Source organism: Tachypleus tridentatus, chromosome 12, assembly GCF_004210375.1.
Source record: "Tachypleus tridentatus isolate NWPU-2018 chromosome 12, ASM421037v1, whole genome shotgun sequence".
Classification (NCBI taxonomy): Eukaryota; Metazoa; Arthropoda; class Merostomata; order Xiphosura; family Limulidae; genus Tachypleus; species Tachypleus tridentatus.
In genome coordinates, this window is record NC_134836.1 from 64,541,495 (window position 1) to 64,562,856 (window position 21,362).

The 21,362-nt window shown below is 35.8% G+C and overlaps 1 protein-coding gene across 1 annotated transcript in view; it reads left to right on the forward strand.

Moving 5' to 3' along the window:
- The window catches only part of LOC143235643 (equilibrative nucleobase transporter 1-like), a 33,020-nt gene that overhangs the window by 8,108 nt on the left and 3,550 nt on the right, over positions 1-21,362 (forward strand). The window contains exons 2-5 of the mRNA XM_076473870.1: positions 10,975-11,126; positions 14,807-14,853; positions 20,034-20,110; positions 20,880-20,972. Of these exons, the coding sequence (XP_076329985.1) occupies positions 10,975-11,126; positions 14,807-14,853; positions 20,034-20,110; positions 20,880-20,972 (369 nt within the window). The remainder of the gene's footprint in view (positions 1-10,974; positions 11,127-14,806; positions 14,854-20,033; positions 20,111-20,879; positions 20,973-21,362) is intronic.

A 21,362-nucleotide genomic window follows, 5' to 3' on the forward strand; every position in this document is an offset into this window, starting at 1 on the left:
GTAAAATGCTAACATAACAAAATGTAATAAAATATGTTTTAACCTCGATGATAGTCTTTACACAAATATGAAATTATAACTTTTGATGTATCATACTGAAAATGAGTTTTGTGAAACATTTCGGGATACGATTTTAATTACTTCTGTTCTTAATGTTGTAAAGCAGTATTAGACTTAAGCCATCTTTATGTGTGCATATCTCTTCAATTGAAATTCATCACACTTTTCATTTCTTCTTGTTTTGTTTAAGAAATTTAACCTAAAATATTTTCATTTGTTTTTTTGAATTTCACACAAAGCTACACGAGGGTTATCTGCGCTAGCTGTCCCTAATTTACCAGTGTAAGACTAGATGGAAGGCAGCTAGTCATCACCACCTACCGCCAACTCTTGGGCTACTTTTTACCAACGAATTGACTGTCACATTATAATCCCTCTTCCGCTGAAAGGGTGATCATATTTGATGTGAGGAGGATTTGAGATCCCACCCCCGACACGGCTCTCATATTACAAATTGAGCAATCTAACCCTATGGTCACGCCGGGCCTTAAAATATGTAGCCTGGCATCATATTTCATATTTAAACGTGATATAATGGAGGTGAATGAAAATTTCGCTAATTATCTCATGCATTATCGAAATATTTTCATAAAACCATGGTTTACCAATATGATACTAAACGCACACACATATATTAACTGTCTTAAAGTGGGCATACATTTTGCAATACAGCTATCAATATCACGTGCGAAATAAATTTGTAAAGTTAGCTTAAATATCTACTTAAACGTGATCAGTAAAATACTTCAATAATTCCAGCTAAACAGCAGAGTATACAACCTTGGGCTGATAAGTAACGTGTTTGAAAATGACACTGACACACATTACAATATAATATAGCGAAACCGGTCTAAAGAAGGTTGAAATAACAGTGTTTAAGAATTACATTTAAAAGTACCTCATTATTTAAGTTTTACTTGAAAAACGAGGCATCAGGAGAATGTAAATCGTTTTAATGAAAAAGTTACATTTGTTTGTAAATCTATTTGAAATGGTTGAAAATGTCGCAATGTACATCACATATCAGACTTTCAAAACCAGGTTTCTAATTGATTTAAATCAAGAAATATACTGGTACCATAAGTGCAGTAAATTAGGTCATCTTATAAAACGCAGAGTATTGGATAGTGACCTGATAAAAGAACTGCAAAAAGTTGTATTGTACCTAAATAGTTTTCGCTCAAACAAAAAGTAGAGATAAAATCAACTTATATATTAGAAGTGACTTTTTTTTTTCACCGATTACAACTAATGAAGTAATTTTGTTGATAATATAGTATTGGTTACAAACCAACCAGAATGAGATTTGACAAATGACACCAAGTAAATATTTCTTTACAGTTTTGGTATACTTCTCATACGTTAACAGTATACGAGTGTGTTCTATTAATCTATCAGTGTCATGCCATCTAAGAAGGTTACAAAGAACTGTTGAGTTGGCCGTGTACCTTGTTAGTTCACCACTTGTGCCGTATCGTCTTCAATATAAACCTATCACAGTTGTGTAGGTTAATGGTACGATTTATAACACACATTGTTAAAGAGTGTCACTAGTACATTCATATACTACCAAGCAATAAAACTGTCCCAGTGGAAGCACGAGAGAATCTGTATTAATATTTCCCGAATTAGCACATCCTTTGTCTGGGCCCGGCATGGCCAAGCGTAATCTGAGGGTCGTGGGTTCGAATCCCCGTCGCACCAAACATGCTCGCCCTTTCAGCCGTGGGGGCGTTATTATATGACGGTCAATCCCACTATTCGTTGGTAAAAGAGTAGCCCAAGAGTTGGCGGTGGGTGGTGATGACTAGCTGACTTCCCTCTAGTCTTACACTGCTAAATTAGGGACGACTAGCACAGATAGCCCTGGAGTAGCTTTGTGCGAAATTAAAAAAAACAAAAACTTTACGTCTAGTAATGAACACATTAATTACTGTTTTCACTCTCCTGACCGCTACCAAATCTCTAACGAGTTGAACAAGCAACATCAGGAAACAGGTCCTGTAAACTTACTTCACGAAGCCCATTGTTATCATTGTTTTACAACATACGAGCAATCCTGTCACAATCTAGAAATTCACGGTAAGTGAATTAGTGATTACTAATATTCCTGTGTACAGATGGCAGATATCACTAGTGTAGTTAATCTTTAATGACTTTGTCCTTGTTTACAGATAGTTACAACAGTATATATGCTATCTGTACACTGAAACAAAGTCATGAAAGATTAATCATGCAACAATATACTTTCTATGTGTACACACGAACAAAGTCAGGAAATGTTAACTATGGAACATCTGTTTCAGTGTACAGATAGCATATATACTGTTGTATAGTTAATCTTTCATGGCTTTCTTGATGACGAAACTTAGTTGGAATAAAATGTATCTCAGAATGGCTGGTATGGGTATTAACAATTTCACTAATAAGGAGAGAAAAACATTTCGACCTTCCTAGGTCATCTTCATGACTTTATTCTTGTGTATAGATAACAGATATACTGTTGCATAGTTAATTTTTCATGACTTTGTTTCTTTGTACAGAAAGAAGATATACTGTTGTATAGTTTATCTTTCATGACTTTGTTCCATTCTAAAGGTAGCAGATATATTATGAATTACTTCCTGTGTTCAAATAACACGTATACTGTTCGTAGTTAATCTTTTGTGACTTTGTTCCTTTATACAGACAGTAAATATATTGTAGTGTAGTTTATATTTCATGACTTTATTCCTGTGTACAGATAGGAAATATACTGTTTTATACTTTATCTTTCATGACTTTGTTCTTGTGTTCAGATAGCAGATATATTATTGCATAGTTAATTTTCCATGACTTTGTTCCTCTGTACAAATATCAGATGTACTGTTACATAGTTAACCTTTTTTGACTTTGTTCATTTGTACAGATAGTAGATATACTGTTGTATAGTGAAACTTACAAAACTATGTTCTTGTGTACAGATAGCAGATATACTGAGATATAGTTAATCTTTCATGACTTTGCTCCTGTGTACAAATAGCAGGTATACTATTGGATAGTTAATCTTTGATTATTTTGTTCCTGTTTAGAGATAGCAGATATCTCTTCTATAGTTAATCTTTGATAATTTACTTCCAGTGTACAGATTGAAGATGTACTGTTGCACAGTTAATCTTTCACTGTATTATTTTGTAATAACCACTCGCACTACTATAAAATACTTGGTTATCTGTTAGTTTGTGACTAGAATAAAAATGACATCATGTGATGGGTGTGTAACGCTGCAATTCGTAGTGTTTTAAGGTAAGGAAAACATACTCATGCCATGGATCATGAAAAGAATTATACACAGAATGATATATGAACTTGGAAAGCAAGAAGTAAAAATATTTGTTTCTATAAATATTGATTTTTTGGCACGAAACAATACACTTGAGGGACGGTACAGAAGTAAAGCTGGTGTTCTAAGCTTTATTAAATGTTCTTCCTTTAATAGCTCTCCAGTTGCTAAGTGGTATGAAAAAAGACTTATATGCGAAACATTAGGTTTCGATACCCGTAATTGGCACAGTAAAGACAGCCTATTGTATAGCTCTGTGTTTAACAACAAGCTGATAAATCGTTTTTAAGATTTTAACGTATTTTAATCACGTTATACGTAATATTTACTATATCATAAAATACTCTAATCGCCAGAAACTACCAATTTTTATATATTATTTTTTGTTCTTTTGAGAATTAGTGATTTGCGTTAAATGTTTACGTTTCTTTATTTATTTGAGCAATAAGAGAATGTTAGAATATATTGATTTTCTGTCTCCAAAATTCGTTGACTACTAAAGAGGAGTATCTAAATTCTTAATTTTGACCGTGAGACGGACAGGTATACAGAATAATGCACGTAACAGCTGTACGTTAGTCCGAATTCTAAATATTACTCGTGTAGAAATAATTCTTGCAGATACAGTTACTTCTGTTTTGTGTTGATACTCTATAAATGCCGTTAAGGGATGAAAATATCAGTTATTTCTTATAGAGCATAAAATATAGTTATTGAATAGTCAACATGTTGGGCATAAATAACTTCAGGTATGTACTGAACTTTCAATTTGTGTGTTGTAAAAATGTTATACTTATAACATCAGCGCAGCTGCTTATGGTATCTAGTGTTTTATATATTGCATAGATTTGATGAAAGATGAGCATTTTTGGGTTTAACCGAAACCATATTGCTTTGTCCGATTTTGTAAAGTGGATTCTTTATACTGGGCGTTTGTGACCTGTTAGTGATCAGTTTCAACAGTAAACAGACAGAAACACAGTCCACTTGCTCCAAACTAATATACTATGACAATAAACGTATAAACAAATGTTTGTTATCGTGTGTTTTTTTCTTATAGCAAAGCCACAAAGAGCTATCTGCTCAGCCCAGCGAGGGGAATCGAACCCCTGATTTTAGCGTTGAAATACGGAGATATACCGCTGTACTAGCGGCGTGCTGTTGGTTATCACAGTTCAATTCAGAGTCTCTTGTTTTCGTCAAACGATATACAGACTGTTTCAATGACTTCAGAATACAGTTGAAAATACTGTTTATTCTTCTCTGCTATGTTATTACAATACAATCTGTGATAATTTTACTTTAAAATTGCCACTTTATGCTCTTTATTACTAAACTCACAATCACGTAGTCTAAACCTAAATAATAACTTTTCGACATGTATTTATATCCTGACGGAAGTCTAGAACTTTTCATGCAATACTGGATATTCTGATGCAATGATATGCAATTAAAACAACAACAACAATTTTGAAAGTTCTCGTAACTTGACGCTACAATATAACAATTGAAAGTGCACGCTGCACCATGTATCATTCGTAAACAATTACGTAAACAAAGTTGCAATAAACTCTCGCTTCTAAAAATAACTAAATATGACACCTACGCTGCCTGAACTCTCATAATTATAACTGGCTTTAAACTTAAGCTGAAACAGTTGTGCGTATCCAACGGCTACGTGTGGTTTTGAGCACGAGCAATCTTCGCTGTGTCATGGGAATGAAAATAGAAAGTGACTAGTATAAAAGCGCACAAAAGTGACGGGAGACTATGTTGAAATATGAAGGACAATTATAAAACTTAACCGCATCTCCAAGATGTACCTAATATACACATAGTGCATCAATTTCAAAGCAATTTTAATCGCTATACTTTCAGTAAAACTATGCAAAAAGAACGAAATGTTATCGTGATAAAAGTACATGTGAACTTTGAAACAGTCTTAAATAGTATTCTTAAACTTTTTAACTGTATTCTAGGTCAGGATGTAGAAAACATAGTGCGGACATTTCGACACACAGATAGGCATGGCATTGCCAGGAGGTTAAGACTTTCGCCTCATAACCTGAGATTTGCAGGTTCGAATCTCCGTCACACCAAAAATGCTCGCCTTTTCAACCGTGGGGACGTTATAAACTTAGATAAGTTCCACTATTCGATGGTAACAGAGTAGTCAAACAGCTGGTGATAGGTGATGATGACTAGCTACCTTCCCTCTAGTCTCACGCTTTTAAAGTGGGATGGCTAGTGCAAATTGCCCTCATGTAGCTTTGCTTAAAATTCAAAATAAACAAACATCGACACAAATTTCAATTTTTTTTCGACTGTATAATAGATAAAAGATATTTGGTACAAATAAACGTTTATTTTTGGTTTTAGGCAAAGTGGATAATACATGTGTTGAAATACCAAAATAATATTTAGTAATTAACGCTTATTTACTATTTGAAACTTTTCAAATACCTTCACAAATGTCGCGGGTTCGAATCCTCGTCGCACTAAACATGCTTGCCCTTTCAACCGTGGGGGCGTTATAATGTGACGGTCAATCCCACTATTCGTTGGGAAAAGAGTAGCCCAATAGTTGGTGGTGGGTGGTGATGACTAGTTGCCTTCCCTTTAGTCTTACGCTGCTAAATTAGAGATGACTAACATAGATAGCTCTTGTGTAGCTATGCGCAAAATTAAAACAAAACAAACAAACTTTTTAATTGTACAAAGGATAAATTATTTTTGGTAGTAATAAACGTTTATCTTTTATGTTTTAAGGCCGACTAGATAATATGTGTTAAAATACGAAACGAAAATTTATTAACTAACATTTATTTACCGCTTAATACTTATAAACACTGATTCTATAACGTTAGTAATAGTAGACCTGTTGGTAGTCTTAAGTTAATATTTGTTTGTTTTGGAATTTCGCACAAAGCTACTCGAGGGCTACTAGAGGGAAGGCCACCGCCAACTCTTGGGCTACTCTTTTATCAACGAATAGTGGGATTGACCGTCACATTATACGCCCCCGCGGCTGGGAGGGCGAGCATGTAGCGCGTCGCGGGCGCGAACCTGCGACCCTCGGATTACGAGTTGCACGCCTTACGCGCTTGGCCATGCCAGGCCCCCTTAAGTTAATAAATAAACGTAATATAAGGCTTACCTCAAAAACTACTTCGTAAATTTTATTTTGTTTTTGGCTACAACTCAGTATTATAAAATTTCCGAATTAAGCTATTTTGCTGTTACATCACCGAGGCTGTCAAAAATTAAGAGTGAAAAACAGACCTTTCTAACAAGTCAACATGAATATTGAGCATTCAATGTACACCTCATAGTTGGCCTAGGAACAATTAGCTTATAGTTTTGTTGTTATAAGCAACGTTGCGTATTGTTGTACATTACCAACAAGAGGAACATGAAAGCGTTCTCGACAGAATAAGAGTTAATTATAGTTAATGTTTGAGGATTTAAAATTTAGGTGTTCTCCAATTAATTTAATTTTATACAAGGAAGGAGCTAAAAATTATACTAATTTGAAAAAGTATTTGTTACATGAGTAAGAGCCTGGCTCGCGAGGTTACACAGTGTACGATATATATGTATGTACTTGACCTTCGACACTTATTACTGAATAAAATGAAGCGCCTATTATGAAATTGATTGAAGTAATGTAAGAATATTTTTTGCCGTCCAAATACAATTACTGGTATATGACGAACAAGTTAAAAACTATGTAGGGTTCAGCATGGTCATGTGGTTAAGGCACTCGATTCGTAATCCGAGGGTCGCTGGTTTAAATCCCCGTCACACCAAACATGCTCGCCCTTTCAGCCGTGGGGGCGTTATAATGTGACGTTCAATCCAACTATTCGTTGGATTGAAAAAGTTGTGCTTAAGCTATGAATACCTATACACAATATTATAATTAATCTATATAGAAGAATATAAAAACAATATTTACTTCAAATTGGAACTCCCTTTAAATTATTCTGTTTACGGGCGTAAACTTACTGTTATTGTTTGGTAAAATTATGAAGAGTAAAAAATAATTAATTTAAGTCAGCTTATTTAAAAAAAAGCTTGAAATAAGAAGCACCTCTCAAGATATCAGATACGTAGTGTCATACGGTTTGTTTGTTTGAATTTCGCGGAAAGTTAAGCGAGGGCTACCTGCGCGTTAGCCATCCCTAATTTAGTAGTGTAAGACTCAATGGAAGGCAGCTAGTTCTCACCACCAACCGGATTCCTCTTTTACCAACGAATAGTGGGATTGACTGTCACATTATAACGCCCCCACGGCTGAAAGGGCGAGCATATTTGGTGCGACGGGGATTCGAACCCGGACCCTCAGATTACGAGTCGAACGCCTTAACCCACCTGGCTATGCCGGGCTGTACATCATACGGACGCAAACTATTAGAAAACTGTAAGGAGTTTAAAAATGTAACAATTAGGATACTGTAGGAATTGTTATAAATATAACTATTAGGATACTGTAAGAGTTGTTATAAGTATAACTATTAGAGTACTGTTGGAATTTGGAAAATATAACTGTTAAGATACTGTAGGAAGTAGGATTGTAATCCGTTTGTAGAGTATTGTATAAGATTATTATTCGGTATTCCTTTTGTTTCTGTATCTTCTTCCATTACAGTTGTTTTCTCTGACACGCTGATGTGAGAATCCTCATCTGGACTACACCGTTTTCAGTGTAATGATGAATTGTTTTGGTTTGTTGCTAGTCAGACAGCTAACCTAGTTGTTTGCTTCTACTTTATTTTTCATTTGAAATCACGTGCAGTCGACCAGAATAATAATCGCACGTGCATCAACAGTCAATGTTCATAAAGAATAAGTCATATTCTGTTGTTCTATTCTCAATGTGAAAATAAATGCAGTGCTAACTTGATCAGATAATATTACGAGCCAAACAGTATGCGGCATTAAACTGTATATGCCACTCATGACTGATAAAGCATGGTGGTGTTCCATTTTTTTCTTTTTTGTGTGTGTACTCGTGAGAGATTGGTTAGATTGTCCAGTTAAAAAGGAAATGAGGAAGTAGAAATAATTTCTCTGTGCTAGTTAAGTAAACCATGAATAACCCATTACTTTAAGAGAGCACACAAAAAATCTACTTCACTGTAAATTAGCAACATATCTGTACGGTGCAAACTAAGCCTTCGTTTGCTTGAACGACAATATCACTGGAAGATGTGAGATTCATTGTTAATCATTTCATTTTAAATATAGGTGTGTTACGTGCTAACAGTTTTTTGTATTAGTTTATATTACTGAAAAAAGAAACTGTTGTTTTACAGAATGAACAAATTGCTGTTATCCGCACTTGTGTTATAAACAATATAACTGATTGTATTAAAGTAGATAGTGAAACAAGGTCTTCACAGAAACTTTACAAGAATATTCCTAATTATAAATGTACGGAATATTCTCTTCGAGTCTTTAAGGGTAAAATTTCAATGAATTGGGACTGTTTTGGGACACCCCCTCTACCCAATACAAAAACTACTGAACACCCCAGATATATATATATATATGTCACTTTGGTTTCTTCATGTTTCGAATTTAGTGCAAATCTGCTTGAAGACTAGACATTCTTAATTTTATATTAGTATACTTGAGGAAAGAGTTAATAACACACATCGCCAACTAACGAATAGTAGAATATTGATCGTCACATTATAACGACACCACTATTGAAAAGCGAGCATATTCGGCGACAGCGATTCGAACCCGTGAACCGCAGATTTCAAGCCTTTCTTTCCGAAATAAGTTATTGTGTCAACTTACTCGTGTAAACTTTAAAATGAACGTTACAGTACTATAACATCGAAAATAAACAAATAAAATAATACTTTTATCGTAGTTCTTTATCATGGCTGTATTGAGTTTAATGTTAATGTGTTAACTTAAACAAAGTTAATTTCCCCGAAAGGGAGCCGAAGGTTGCTTAGAGAGGCCACCTGTTTTGACCGCTCACACAACTCTACAGTAGCGTGTTGTCTGTCAGTAGACACTTATATTACATCACACGAAGGAAGCTTAACGTTGCAATTCGCACTGTTGTGACGTCACTAAAACGTACGCATAACATGAATCAAGAGAAGACTTAAGCATTCTGTAGGCTGCAACACAACATGACATATGAACTTCAAAAGCAAAAAATAAGTATGAATTCAAAGTTAGTATTCTAAGCACCTGCAGTGCCAGATATGCGAAATCAATTAACACTAAAAATACCATATTCAATATTTTAACTATATTTGACAAAAATACCTTGTCAAGGTAGATAAATGGAAAATAATAATATGAAAAACACACTTGAAAATATTTTGGCTTTTTTTCTGTAGATTTGACTTTTAGGATATTTAATTTATTACATTTCTATCGCTATCCAGGTCGGGTTTCCAGCCAGTGATTCAGTGGTAAACTTGAGGTCTTATAATCCAAATATCGTGTTCCACTACCTATGGTGGCAAAAGCAAGCTAACTCACTATGTAGCTTTACATTTAATAACAAACCAGCAAAACAAGTTAAGCTAATGCATGACTTTCGAAACACTGGTTTCACGACATTTTTGTTTATTATAAATGATACCATGAAATTAATTATATGGATCTTTAATGTAACAGAAATATGGGTAAATAATTTCCTTTGAATAAACATGAAATTAGCTTAAAAAACAAATAATTTTGTCAGTCTTTCATCAGATGTTGTCATTGTTTCCTTTTGTTATGGAAACATTGAACTGCTTAGTGTTGTGCAAAAATGTAAATAAGGTAAAACAGCTAAAATAACGTACGTCCATAACCATAGATACAAAATACAAATCATCTTCGTGACTCACGATTTATGCTTCCTATTATCATAGCACAGACACCAAACAATAAATTCTTCCTTTTATGAAATACAAATGTAATTTATCTTTCAGACTAATAAAAACAAACAACTTCTGTTTTCCTTGAGTGTGTGCCAAACAAGAAACAATATTCCCCTTCTGAGGAAACTATATACGTAATACAGTATAAACTTTTTATAGTGGATTTAGTAATTTACTGTTGAGCTTGGGGTATTATTTGATTAACATTTTTTATATTTGATTTTTGATAATTTAAATTACGGTTTCTTTAGACAAACAAGAAAAGTCAGAGAATGTGGGTATATTTTCTTATAGCAAAGCCACATTAGGCTATCTGCGGTGTCTCCACAGGAAAATCGAGCCTCTGATTTAGCATTGTAAATCCGAAGACTTACCGCTGTCCCAACGGGATACAGGACCGAGAAGATAGTTGTTGTTTTTATATATAATAAGGCATTAGGTCTGTCTCACGTATGACTCTCATTTACTCCCACTTTTTTGTGAAGTAAATATTTTGAATTATTTAGTGAAAGTAAGTTCTGTTAATATAATATAATATGAGTCATTGAGTGCAGCCGATAAAACCATCTCTGGGTAAAAAAAAGAAAAGTTGAAAGTTCTATAATACCGACATTATTTGTGGAAGTCGAAAGAAACTTTGAAAATGCAGTTGAGAACGAATAATATTTAAATAGTATTTATTATATACGTCAGGTGGCAAACGAGACAATTTCTGGGTGCTTGGCTCAAGACAGAATATTGAACTTGGCTTACACCATTGGATCGTTTTGTATCGGCTTCTCTGCAGTTATCTCAGGCTTTCTTCTGGAAAAATGGGGTTTGAGGAATACAAGACTGATTACTAAGTAAGTACAAATCTCAAATATGTTAATATTACAGAACTGAATATTTAACTTAGAAGTAATGTGATGGGAATAGTGGGTCCTGAGATTATCACTAATAAGAAACACTTCAATCTAATCACGAGTAGCATATTCTGACAAAGCAACATTCCACAGTTCTATTTTTCAAAGTACACTAACAAAGGGTCCAGCATGGCTAGGTGGTTAAGGCACTCGACTCGTAATCTGAGGGTACGGGGTTAGAATACTCATTACACCAAACATGCTTACCATTTCAGTCGTGGGGGCGTTATAATTTGACGGCCAATCCCACTATTCGTTGATAAAAGAGTAGCTCAAGAGTTGGCGATGGATGGTGATCACTAGCTGCCTTTCCCTCTAGTCTTACACTGCTAAATTAGGGACGGCTAGCGAAGATAGCCCTCGAGTCGCTTTGCGCGAAATTCAGAACAAACCAAACCACCAACAAAGACTTGGCGTTCATTAACTAACATGTAAACGGTATAAAAATAGTTTTTTTTTTCTCTTCAATCATGTATAACATGACTTACATGTTAGTTACAGCTGGTGTTAATTCTGCCATAATATTTTTTTCGGGTTGGCCTGAACGGTATTAGTTACTTTTTAATACCATATTAACTGTGTTGTGTTACAAGTATATCTAAGTTATAATTAGCAAGTCAACGTTACTACAGCACATCTGATCTAACTTATATCAAATGTAACCACAAATTATTAACTGAAGAATCTGGAGAAAACTAGTAGCAACATCTTACTTGAACATCATTATGAAGACTGGAGAAGAATAAAGCCGAATAATAATATTATCATCTTATTAACATTGCGTACACCATGTTTCAAATAAAAATAATTTTAAAATATTATACTATAATCAGTAACAATAATAACTGCATAAAGAAGTGGAAATGGTTACTGCTGGTCAACGCCATCTGAACGGCGCACTGACAGACGGGCAACGAGACTGCACAATTGAAAGGAGGTTTGTTTGTTTGTTTTTTGGAATTTCGCACAAAACTACTCGAGGGCTATCTGTGCTAGCCGTCCCTAATTTAGTAGCGTAAGACTAGAGGGAAGGCAGCTAGTCATCACCATCCACCGCCAACTCTTGGGCTACTCTTTTACCAACGAATAGTGGGATTGATCGCACATTATAACGACTCCACGGCTGGGAGGGCGAGCATGTTTGGCGCCAGTCGGGCGTGAACTCGCGACCCTCAGATTACGAAGTGCACGCCTTAACGCGCTAGGCCATGCCGGGCCCATTGAAAGGATGAGTTTTTCCAATTTATCCATTCCGTATAAATACCAATAAATGCATAAACAGTTACAGCGTTATATTATACACTATTAAAGATATTGCAGCACATGTTTTGAGCATTACACCATGAATAATGTCACATTAAATAAAGGCTCAGAAAATTATTTCATATTTACTTTCACAATTTAATAATACAGAAAGTAAATTATTTAACACATTTGCGATACTATTAAGAATTTGTGTCAAGAACCTTAATAAAGTTAATTTGAATTGTTCTAGAAGTTTCTGAAACCGTATTAGTGGTTGTTTATGTACATTCCCTACTGGAACAGCGGTAAGTCTTTGGATTTACAATGCTAAAATTAGAGGGTGTGATACCTCTTGGTGGACACACCAGATAGCCCAATGTGGCTTTGGTATAAAAAACACAAACTAATTTGTTAACCTAATCATGAACACTGTGAGTCTTTTTTGTTTTAGGCTCACAATATTGCTGTTTTTTTTTTCGTGAGTTAGCATTTAAGTTCTCTTTTATTTAACTGTGTTATCTGTAGCTCTAAATAAAAGCACTGGCATTATCTTCTGGTGAAGATCTGTAGATCGCGGATTCGTTTCCATTATCAAACACGATTGCTTACTTATTCGTGGGAGGTGTTATAATGTGGAGATCAGTCTCATTATTCAATTAGAACAGCATAAATGTTAGTGGTGGGTGGATCAGGTGTCTTCTTCTTCACTTATCACTTCTAAGTTAGGTATTCCTTGCAAGATCGCATCTCGTGTAGCTTCGCAAGAAATTCAGCAGGGAAAAATAAATAACAGGAATTCATAATAATTAATTAATAGTTAATTACGTATGAAAGGTTAATTATGTGGTTACGGTGAGGTAGACATATTTTGTACATATATAACCATTCTAAGACTTCATGTTTAACTGGTATTTCAGTCCCGGTACAGTTGGAATTTGCATATTGGACTGCCACTGCCACGGTGTTTCAATTTCTCTGTTGTTTCATCAAGGAGACAGAAACATAGTTACATTTTAGTGGTCAGGTCGCTACAAGTTCCAAAGCAACATTTTAAAATACATTGTGATTTTCAAAATGTAATTTTTATTACAGTTATGGACGCTAATAAATACAATTGCGATATACTCTACATGGCCCAAAGTATGTCGACACCCGTTCTAATTAGTGGATTCGGCTATTTCAGCCACACTCATTGCTAAAAGGTGCATAAAATCAAGCATACAGCCATGTAATCTCCATAGACAAATATCTGCAGTAGAATGGGTCATACTGAAAAGCTCAGTGACTTTCAACGTGGCACAGTCATAAGATGCCATCTTTCCAAAAAAGTCAGTTCGTCAAATTTCTTCCCTGCTAGAGCTGTCCCGGTGAACTGTAAGCGCTGTTATTGTGAAGTGGAAACGTTTAAGAGCAACAACAGTTCAGCCACGAAGCGGTAGGTTACTCAAGCTCAGAGAACAGACCGCCGAGTGCTGAAGCGCGTAGCACATAAAAAATCGTCTGTCCACAGTTGCAACACTAACTATCGAGTTCTAAACTGCCTCTGAAAGCAACGTTAGCACAAGGACTGTTCGTCGGGAACTTCATGAAATGGGTTTCTATGGCTGAGCAGCCACCCACAAGCCTAAGATAACCATGCGCAATGCTAAGAGTGGTATAAAACATACCGCCATTGGACTCTGGAGTGATGAATCACGCTTCACTATCTAGCAGTATGACGGACGAATCTGGGTTTGGGAGATGCCAGGAGAACGCTACCTACCTGAATGCATAGTGCCAACTGTAACGTTTTGTGGAGGAGGAATAATGGTTTGGGGTGGTTTTTCATGGTTTGGGCTCTTTAGTTCCAGTGAAGAGAAATCTTAATGCTACAGCATACAATGACATTCTGGAGAATTGTATGCTTCCAACTTTGTGGCAACAGTTTAGGAAGGCCCTTTCTTGTTTCAGCATGACAATGTTCAAGTGCACAAAGCGAGGTTCATAAAGACATGGTTTACCGAGGTTGGTGAGGAGGAACTTGACTGGCCTGCACAGAGCCCTGACCTCAACTCCATCATACACCTCTGGGATGAATTGGAATGCTGACTGCGAGCCAGGCCTTCTCACCCGACATCAGTGCCCGATCTCACTAATGCTCTTGTGGCTGAATAGAAACGAATCCCTTCAGCCATGTTCCAAAATCTAGTGAAAATCTTTCCCAGAATAGTAGAGGCTGTTATAGCAGCAAAGGTGGGACCCATGGGTTTGGAATGAGATGTTCAACAAACACATATGGGTGTGATGGTGGGGTGTCCACATACATTTGACCATGTAGTGTATATATGTTATATATTTATAGATTTTAGTTCGCATTCTTTTTTTCTTTTTTTCAGTGCATTCCTAACCAGTGGATTGGTCATGTTAGCTTTCACGACTAAAGGTATTGTTATATATTTGAATTTCAATTATAAGATTTCAGGAGTGAAAATAACGAATAATATTATTATATTATAATCTCGCGGTCATTATCAATACTCTTCAGAACGTATAAGTGGTGAACAACTTGCTATTTTAAGTGTTAAACTTTATAAAGGTTCTTTTGGTTTAAATGACAGATCTTCCATGACTTAGCTATTTAGATTTCGAAAGTAATGTTCATTTTTTCTATCACGTAAGGTGTTTTTTGTAAATCAGGAAGAAACAAAACTCACTTTCACAACAAATAAATATAACAGAACATATTTTTGCCATTTACACAACCTCTTGTGGTAATAGCGACGAATAAGTAATAATGAAATGAAGTAAATAGTATCAAAGTGATGCATAAACAAATACCATCCAGAATATACACATCATGTGTCCTTTAATCGTTTGTATACTAGCGGTGCGTTTCACATGGGTTCTAGAACGATCAAAAGATTCTCACGTCGCGATTGACCTAAGGTAGGAGTCTACAAATTACAGCCCACCTCTTCGGTTTGATTTGGTTTGAATTTTGTGCAAAGTTACTCGAGGGGTATTTGCACTAATCGTCCCTAATTTAGCAGTGTAAGACTAGAGGGAAAGCAGCTAGTCCTCATCATCCACCGCCAACTCTTGGGCTACTCTTTCACCAACGAATAGTGGGGTTGACTGTTATATTATAACGCACCCACAGCTGAAAGGGCGAGCATGTTTGGTGTAACGGGATTCGAACCCGAGACCCTCGGATTACGAGTCAAGTGCCTTAACCACCTGACCATGCCGAGAGCCCCCGCCTCATCGGTTTAACCGGCCCGCCAACAGTCTATTAAAGTAATAATATATGTTTTAATATTATACAAAACAAAAATAAAACGTAATTAAGAAAAGCTCATCTAGACGCGATACATGTTCTATTTGCTGGAAAACATCATATCACTTAGTATTACGTCATCACACTTATTGATCTCAGTGTCCTGAAACATCGTGTCTCTTCTCACGGCTGCCGAGTTATTGTTGTTTTGAATTAAGCACAAAGCTACACAATGGGCTATCTGTGCTCTGTCAACTACAGGTATCGAAACCCGGTTTTTAGCGTTGTAAGTCCGCAGACATACCACTGAGCCACTGGAGGGCCGGCTGTCCAGTATACTTCAATGTGTGTCAGTGAATGCTGCTGTTTATTTTATGTTCGAGTTCATAGCTATTCCTCGTTATTATGTCTCAACAGATGATGGTAAAAATATGTGTGGTGCAGGAAAAGGCTTAGTTCGATAAATCCACAAAGTTGTTGAAAGTGTGAGTTGTTCAAAGCCTGTGGTTCTTCACTGCATTATTCATCGGCAGGCACTGCGTGGAAAATATCTGGAATCTATTATGTATCCTCGAAACTGTAGTTTTAATAGAGAACTTCATTTGCTCTCATGGACTCAATCATTGTCAATTCCGTGAAGTTTTGGTGGAAATAGAAGCAACATATCCCGACTTGTCTTACTACACTTCAGTTCGATGGCTCAGCTATGGGAAAGTTATGTCGCGATTTTTAAGCTTAGAAATGAGATTGAATTTTTTAAAAGAGAAGAACCGCCCTCAACCGTTACTCACAAACATGGAATGGCTTTGGAAATTATTTTTTCTGTAGAATTGACCATGTACCCGAATGAATTCAATCTTAGATTACAAGGCGAAACCGCACTCATCAGTCCCAAATGATGAGGAGTTGCTTCACACACTTTCCATGTTGTGAAAAGTTCAAGTAAGAAGCGGGATCCTCATCATTTGGGACGCAAGTTTGCACAAGATATACTTTCTGGACTGAAACTACAGTTCAAGGAGCGTTTTTTACTTTGATGAGCGTGTAACATAAATAAGGACCTTCCAAAACCCATTTGATTATGTTATTGATGAACTGCCACCTGATGTTCAAATGGAAGTGATTGATCTCTAATCCAACAACATGTTGAAGGACAAATACAAAAAGTCCCTTCTTTGACTGGTAGAGTTCTATAAATGCCTTCCAAATGATCAACATGTTCATTTAAAAAATTGCTCGTGGATTTATTTCAGTTTTTGGCACTCGCTATTTCTGTGAAGACATTCTAAAAGATGATGTAAGTGAAATCTAGTTACAGATCAGCCTTATCTGATGAGCATTTGGAATCATTTTGGATAGTAGAGAGCATTTACTTTGAACCTCAATTAAGTGTAATTTAAATATTTTCAATATGTGCTTTTATAAGAAATAGAGTAGTGATGTTTTACATTGATTTTGTATGTATCCCTATTTAATTTTACAACGACTGCTCCAGCCCGCGAAGCCTAAAAAGATCTACTTCTTAGCCCTTGTCCAAAAAGGTTTGGAGACTCTTGGCCAAGAGAAATCTATAGTCAGTGGTGGTCATCATCTTAAGCATAACAAAATGTGACCTGATTTCAATTGAAATGATTCATTTATGTAAGAAAACAAAAGACATTTTGCGAAAAATCTGTGTGATGGAGAAAATTGATATTTTCGGATTCAGTGTACAAGAATTACTGAAGAACATATGAAACGTGTTCAGTCAGACCCTATTACAATGGCAACTGTGAAGCAAAAAGCATTTATGTTCAATAGTAAGTAAATAGCGATATAATAATCCATTTGATAATTAAATGCGTTATTAAAATATGGTCTAAATCTCGGCTGTTTTTATTTGATGGAGGAACGACACAATTTGAAAATATGACCCATTGACGTTTCTTCATGAGACCATTGCACAGGTCTCTTAACTTTGAAATTAACAGCAATCGGACGAAAGTGAATCTATAAATATACTCTTCAAAAAAAGAAACGCAAAAGGCAAAATTTGAGACATATTGTTTATTCCGGGTAGTTCTGTATGATATGTGTAAAACTTTGCACATTCACTGCTGAACATCCAAAGTCCACGCTCACTAGTTGAAGTTTAACGTCACTCAACGTCAATAACGAGTATGCCCCCCGTGAGCATTAATAACTGCTTGGCATCTCCTGCCCATGGAAGCGATGAGATGACGAATCACATCCTGTGGAATGGCTGTCCACTCAGCCTGCAAAGCTGCTGCAAGCTGAGGTAGAGTCTGCGGTTGAGGTTGTCGCCGTCGCAGACGTCGGTCCAACCCGTCCCAAAGATGTTCGATGGGGTATAAATCTGGTTATATGGAGGGCCAGGGAAGAACGTTGATGTTGTGGTGTCTCACGAAGACAGTGGTGAGTCGGGCTGTGTGAGGATGGGCGTTGTCATGTTGAAAACGTCGTTGACGTTCACCATGATAGGTTGCACATGGGGCCTAAGAATCTTGTCGACGGTTGCGTACGGTCTAATCGGAAATCCAACGCAGCCCTGGTACGGTTGAGGCAGTAGACGTCGCAGTGGTGGTTTTATCCCGAAGGTGACGGTAACCGGATGTAGCGATCTTGTGCGGGCGTGGTCACACGAGGTCTGCCAGATCGTGGACGGTCACAAGTTGATCCATGTTGTTGGTGACGATTCCATAGCCTTGTGATGGTGCTTGGGTGGACATTCACAGCTCTGGCAACATCTGATCGAGATTCACCTGCTTCAAGCGACCAATGGCGTTGTTGCGTTGTGCTTCAGTCAGTCTTGGCGTAACTGTATTGCGTGTCGGTGGCTTAACGCTGAGCTATGGAAACCGAGAACCCGTCACTTTTATAGGGATTTTGCACATGTTGCACTTGCAGAACACGCAGATCTCTCAAACAAATTTATTGGACACGAATGCGTTTTGGCAAAAAATCCGATGTTTTCCTCCGTTTTCAAAGTGCACAACTTTTATTATCATTTTGGTCTGACAATCAGTGCCTTAACACGTGTAACATCACATACTCTGAGCTTGTAACGTTATTACATATATTTCTCTTTAAAATAAAAAAATATCCCTTTTGCGTTTCAATTTTGAAGAGTATATAATACTATCGTTAATTATGTGCCTCTGAAATTATACGTGGGTAATGCTGGAATAACTGATAGTAGTTGTAAAGTAAGACCAAAGTGAGTGATTATTTCATGATGGATGACAGATATTTTTAAGTCACTCTTTAAGTTTATTTTTAGTTTGTATAACTTTTTATTTAGTGTCAACTTTCAGTTATTGTATGCATATTTAAATGTAATGTGAGTAATTTAATATCGTTGTAGATGTGGGCCTTGGTGTGGTGAAAGATATGTTTAACATGTAAAGCAACTTTTCTTGTAGTTGACCTGGTAAGACTTGTGTTAATGTTTTACATTTTGAGCCAAATCACGTTGCATTTCTAAGAAATGTAGTTTTTAACACTCCCCACAGAAGAAAATCAATTGCGTAGGAATTATTATTGCTACTGGCTGTGAAATCACTTGCAAAATCTTTTGGAGCAACGTCATCTACAGAATTCCTACAATACGAAAAAATCTCAGAGTTGGCATACTATACAGTCACACTTAAGAACTTCATCAGAAATATCGTCAAAGAAATTATAATCACGTGAATTTCATTACTTACTTCTCAACCTCCCCCCCTCCCAATAAAGTTCCAGTAAACTTACAGATTTTCTTGAATTTTGAGGCCCTTCCACAGTAGAGGGTCTGTGGAATATTGGTCCATGATTCACCTCGCTGTCTGTCGCAAGAATTTTATGAAACATAAATTCGATTTCAGGCTTTTTACATAATCATAAACTCAATATTATCACCGATGGAAGAATAACGCTAGACCTAAAACACTATTCTATTGACATACTTGAAGTGCGATTAACCCTCGGCAATATGCTATTAGAAAGACTCTTTATAACGAGAATATTGAACAACTAGAAGCACTTATTATAAGTGCTTGTTCTTTCCTATCTCACAATAATTAGAAAAACAGTTGTCGTTTTTTTTTTACTACCAAACTATTTGGGGTGACTGAATAATTAGTAAACTTCGTCGTTTTCTGCTATTCAACCATCAACCATCACATTGTTTCCTATCACTCAATAGTTCGTAAATTTTGTCGTTTTTTTGCTACCCGCCAATCAGAAGTTCATGTTGTTACTTAGTGTTCAAATGCTCAGTTGACAGCAGACACGACTTATTGTTTTTGTTGCACATATACATTAATATTACCCTGTAGTGCCTTTTTTTATATTTTCTCTTTCTCCAGACCACTCCTTCCTGATATTTCCTGCACTAGTACTCATGTGTTTGGCAGGGGTTCCTCTTCGTATCGCTAATATTCAGGTAAAATTATAATTCTTTTACAGACAATGTGTAATTTGAGACGCTTTGAAGCATCAATCCAAAACATTTATCCGAGAGTTTTTATCCTTGTTATATAACTCAGTTTTAAAGGTACGGGTGTCTAAAAATTACATGCTGACGAATATGTTATTTTCTTTTACATGAATGGTTTATCAAGTGATTTAGTACCTGCTGCAAACTTTTAATTTCAAGGATGTAGTGTATTGTATTCTCAATCACGCATAAGTGTTTTGAAGGTCAATTTTTAAAGCTTCTAGCGAAGAGAAGGAAACAACTTAGGAAAGATGAAACGAAGGTTACTACGTGGTAAGGATGGAAGACGAATAAGAAAATTCACAGAAAATATGAAGATATTAATAAAATGAGAAAACGCGATACGAAATATTTTAAGAAGGAAAGACATAGAAAAAAATCAATGACATGTGTATTTCTGGTAGAATAAAAGAAAAACAACATACTGTAAGAGAAAGATTTGTCAAAAGAAAGAACAAAAACTATTCAGAAAATCAAAGAAGTTTTCTTAAAAGTTAAAATGATTTATGAGTGTGCCAATTACTATTCTCTTTTTAACATAAAATATAATAATAATAGTTAATCTAGCATATTTCTATAGTTACAAGATAAATAATATAAATTAGTTGAAATAATTCTGAATGAAACTTTATCGAATACACCGTAACAAAAAGTATTTGGATTTAAAAAGTTTTGTATCTTTTAAATAGCTTTATAAATTTTCTTTCTTTCACAGATTGCTAATCTATTTCCTAAGGCGCGATCTACAGTTATCACATTTTACAGTGGAGCCTTCTGTGCATCAGCCAGTCTGTTTGTGTTCCTCAAAGTAAGACCTTAATGGTGTTTCAAGAAATATTTAGTTTATTTATAGTTTTTTTCATATAAAAATCGTAATGTTTAAATCAATGAAAAGAATGTTGTTGTTTTTTAAACTGTTACAAGATCAGCACAAATGTTCTCAAAATTACTTTTTTTCAATTTCTCGGTAAACATCACCCATTTATGTGAATCCCAAGTCTATTTTTTCAACATTTCTTGCTATCGTTAGGCCAATCTTGCTGCTAAGTTTTCCAACATTCCCCCTCTGAATCTTATTTCTTTAGATTAATTTCGTCAGTGACTTTGCTTTTCAAACTTCATGTAAAAATGATTAATGATAAAAATTACTATAATCTCCAGAGTTTAAAAGGTGTCCTTTGGACAGGAAAACAAAATA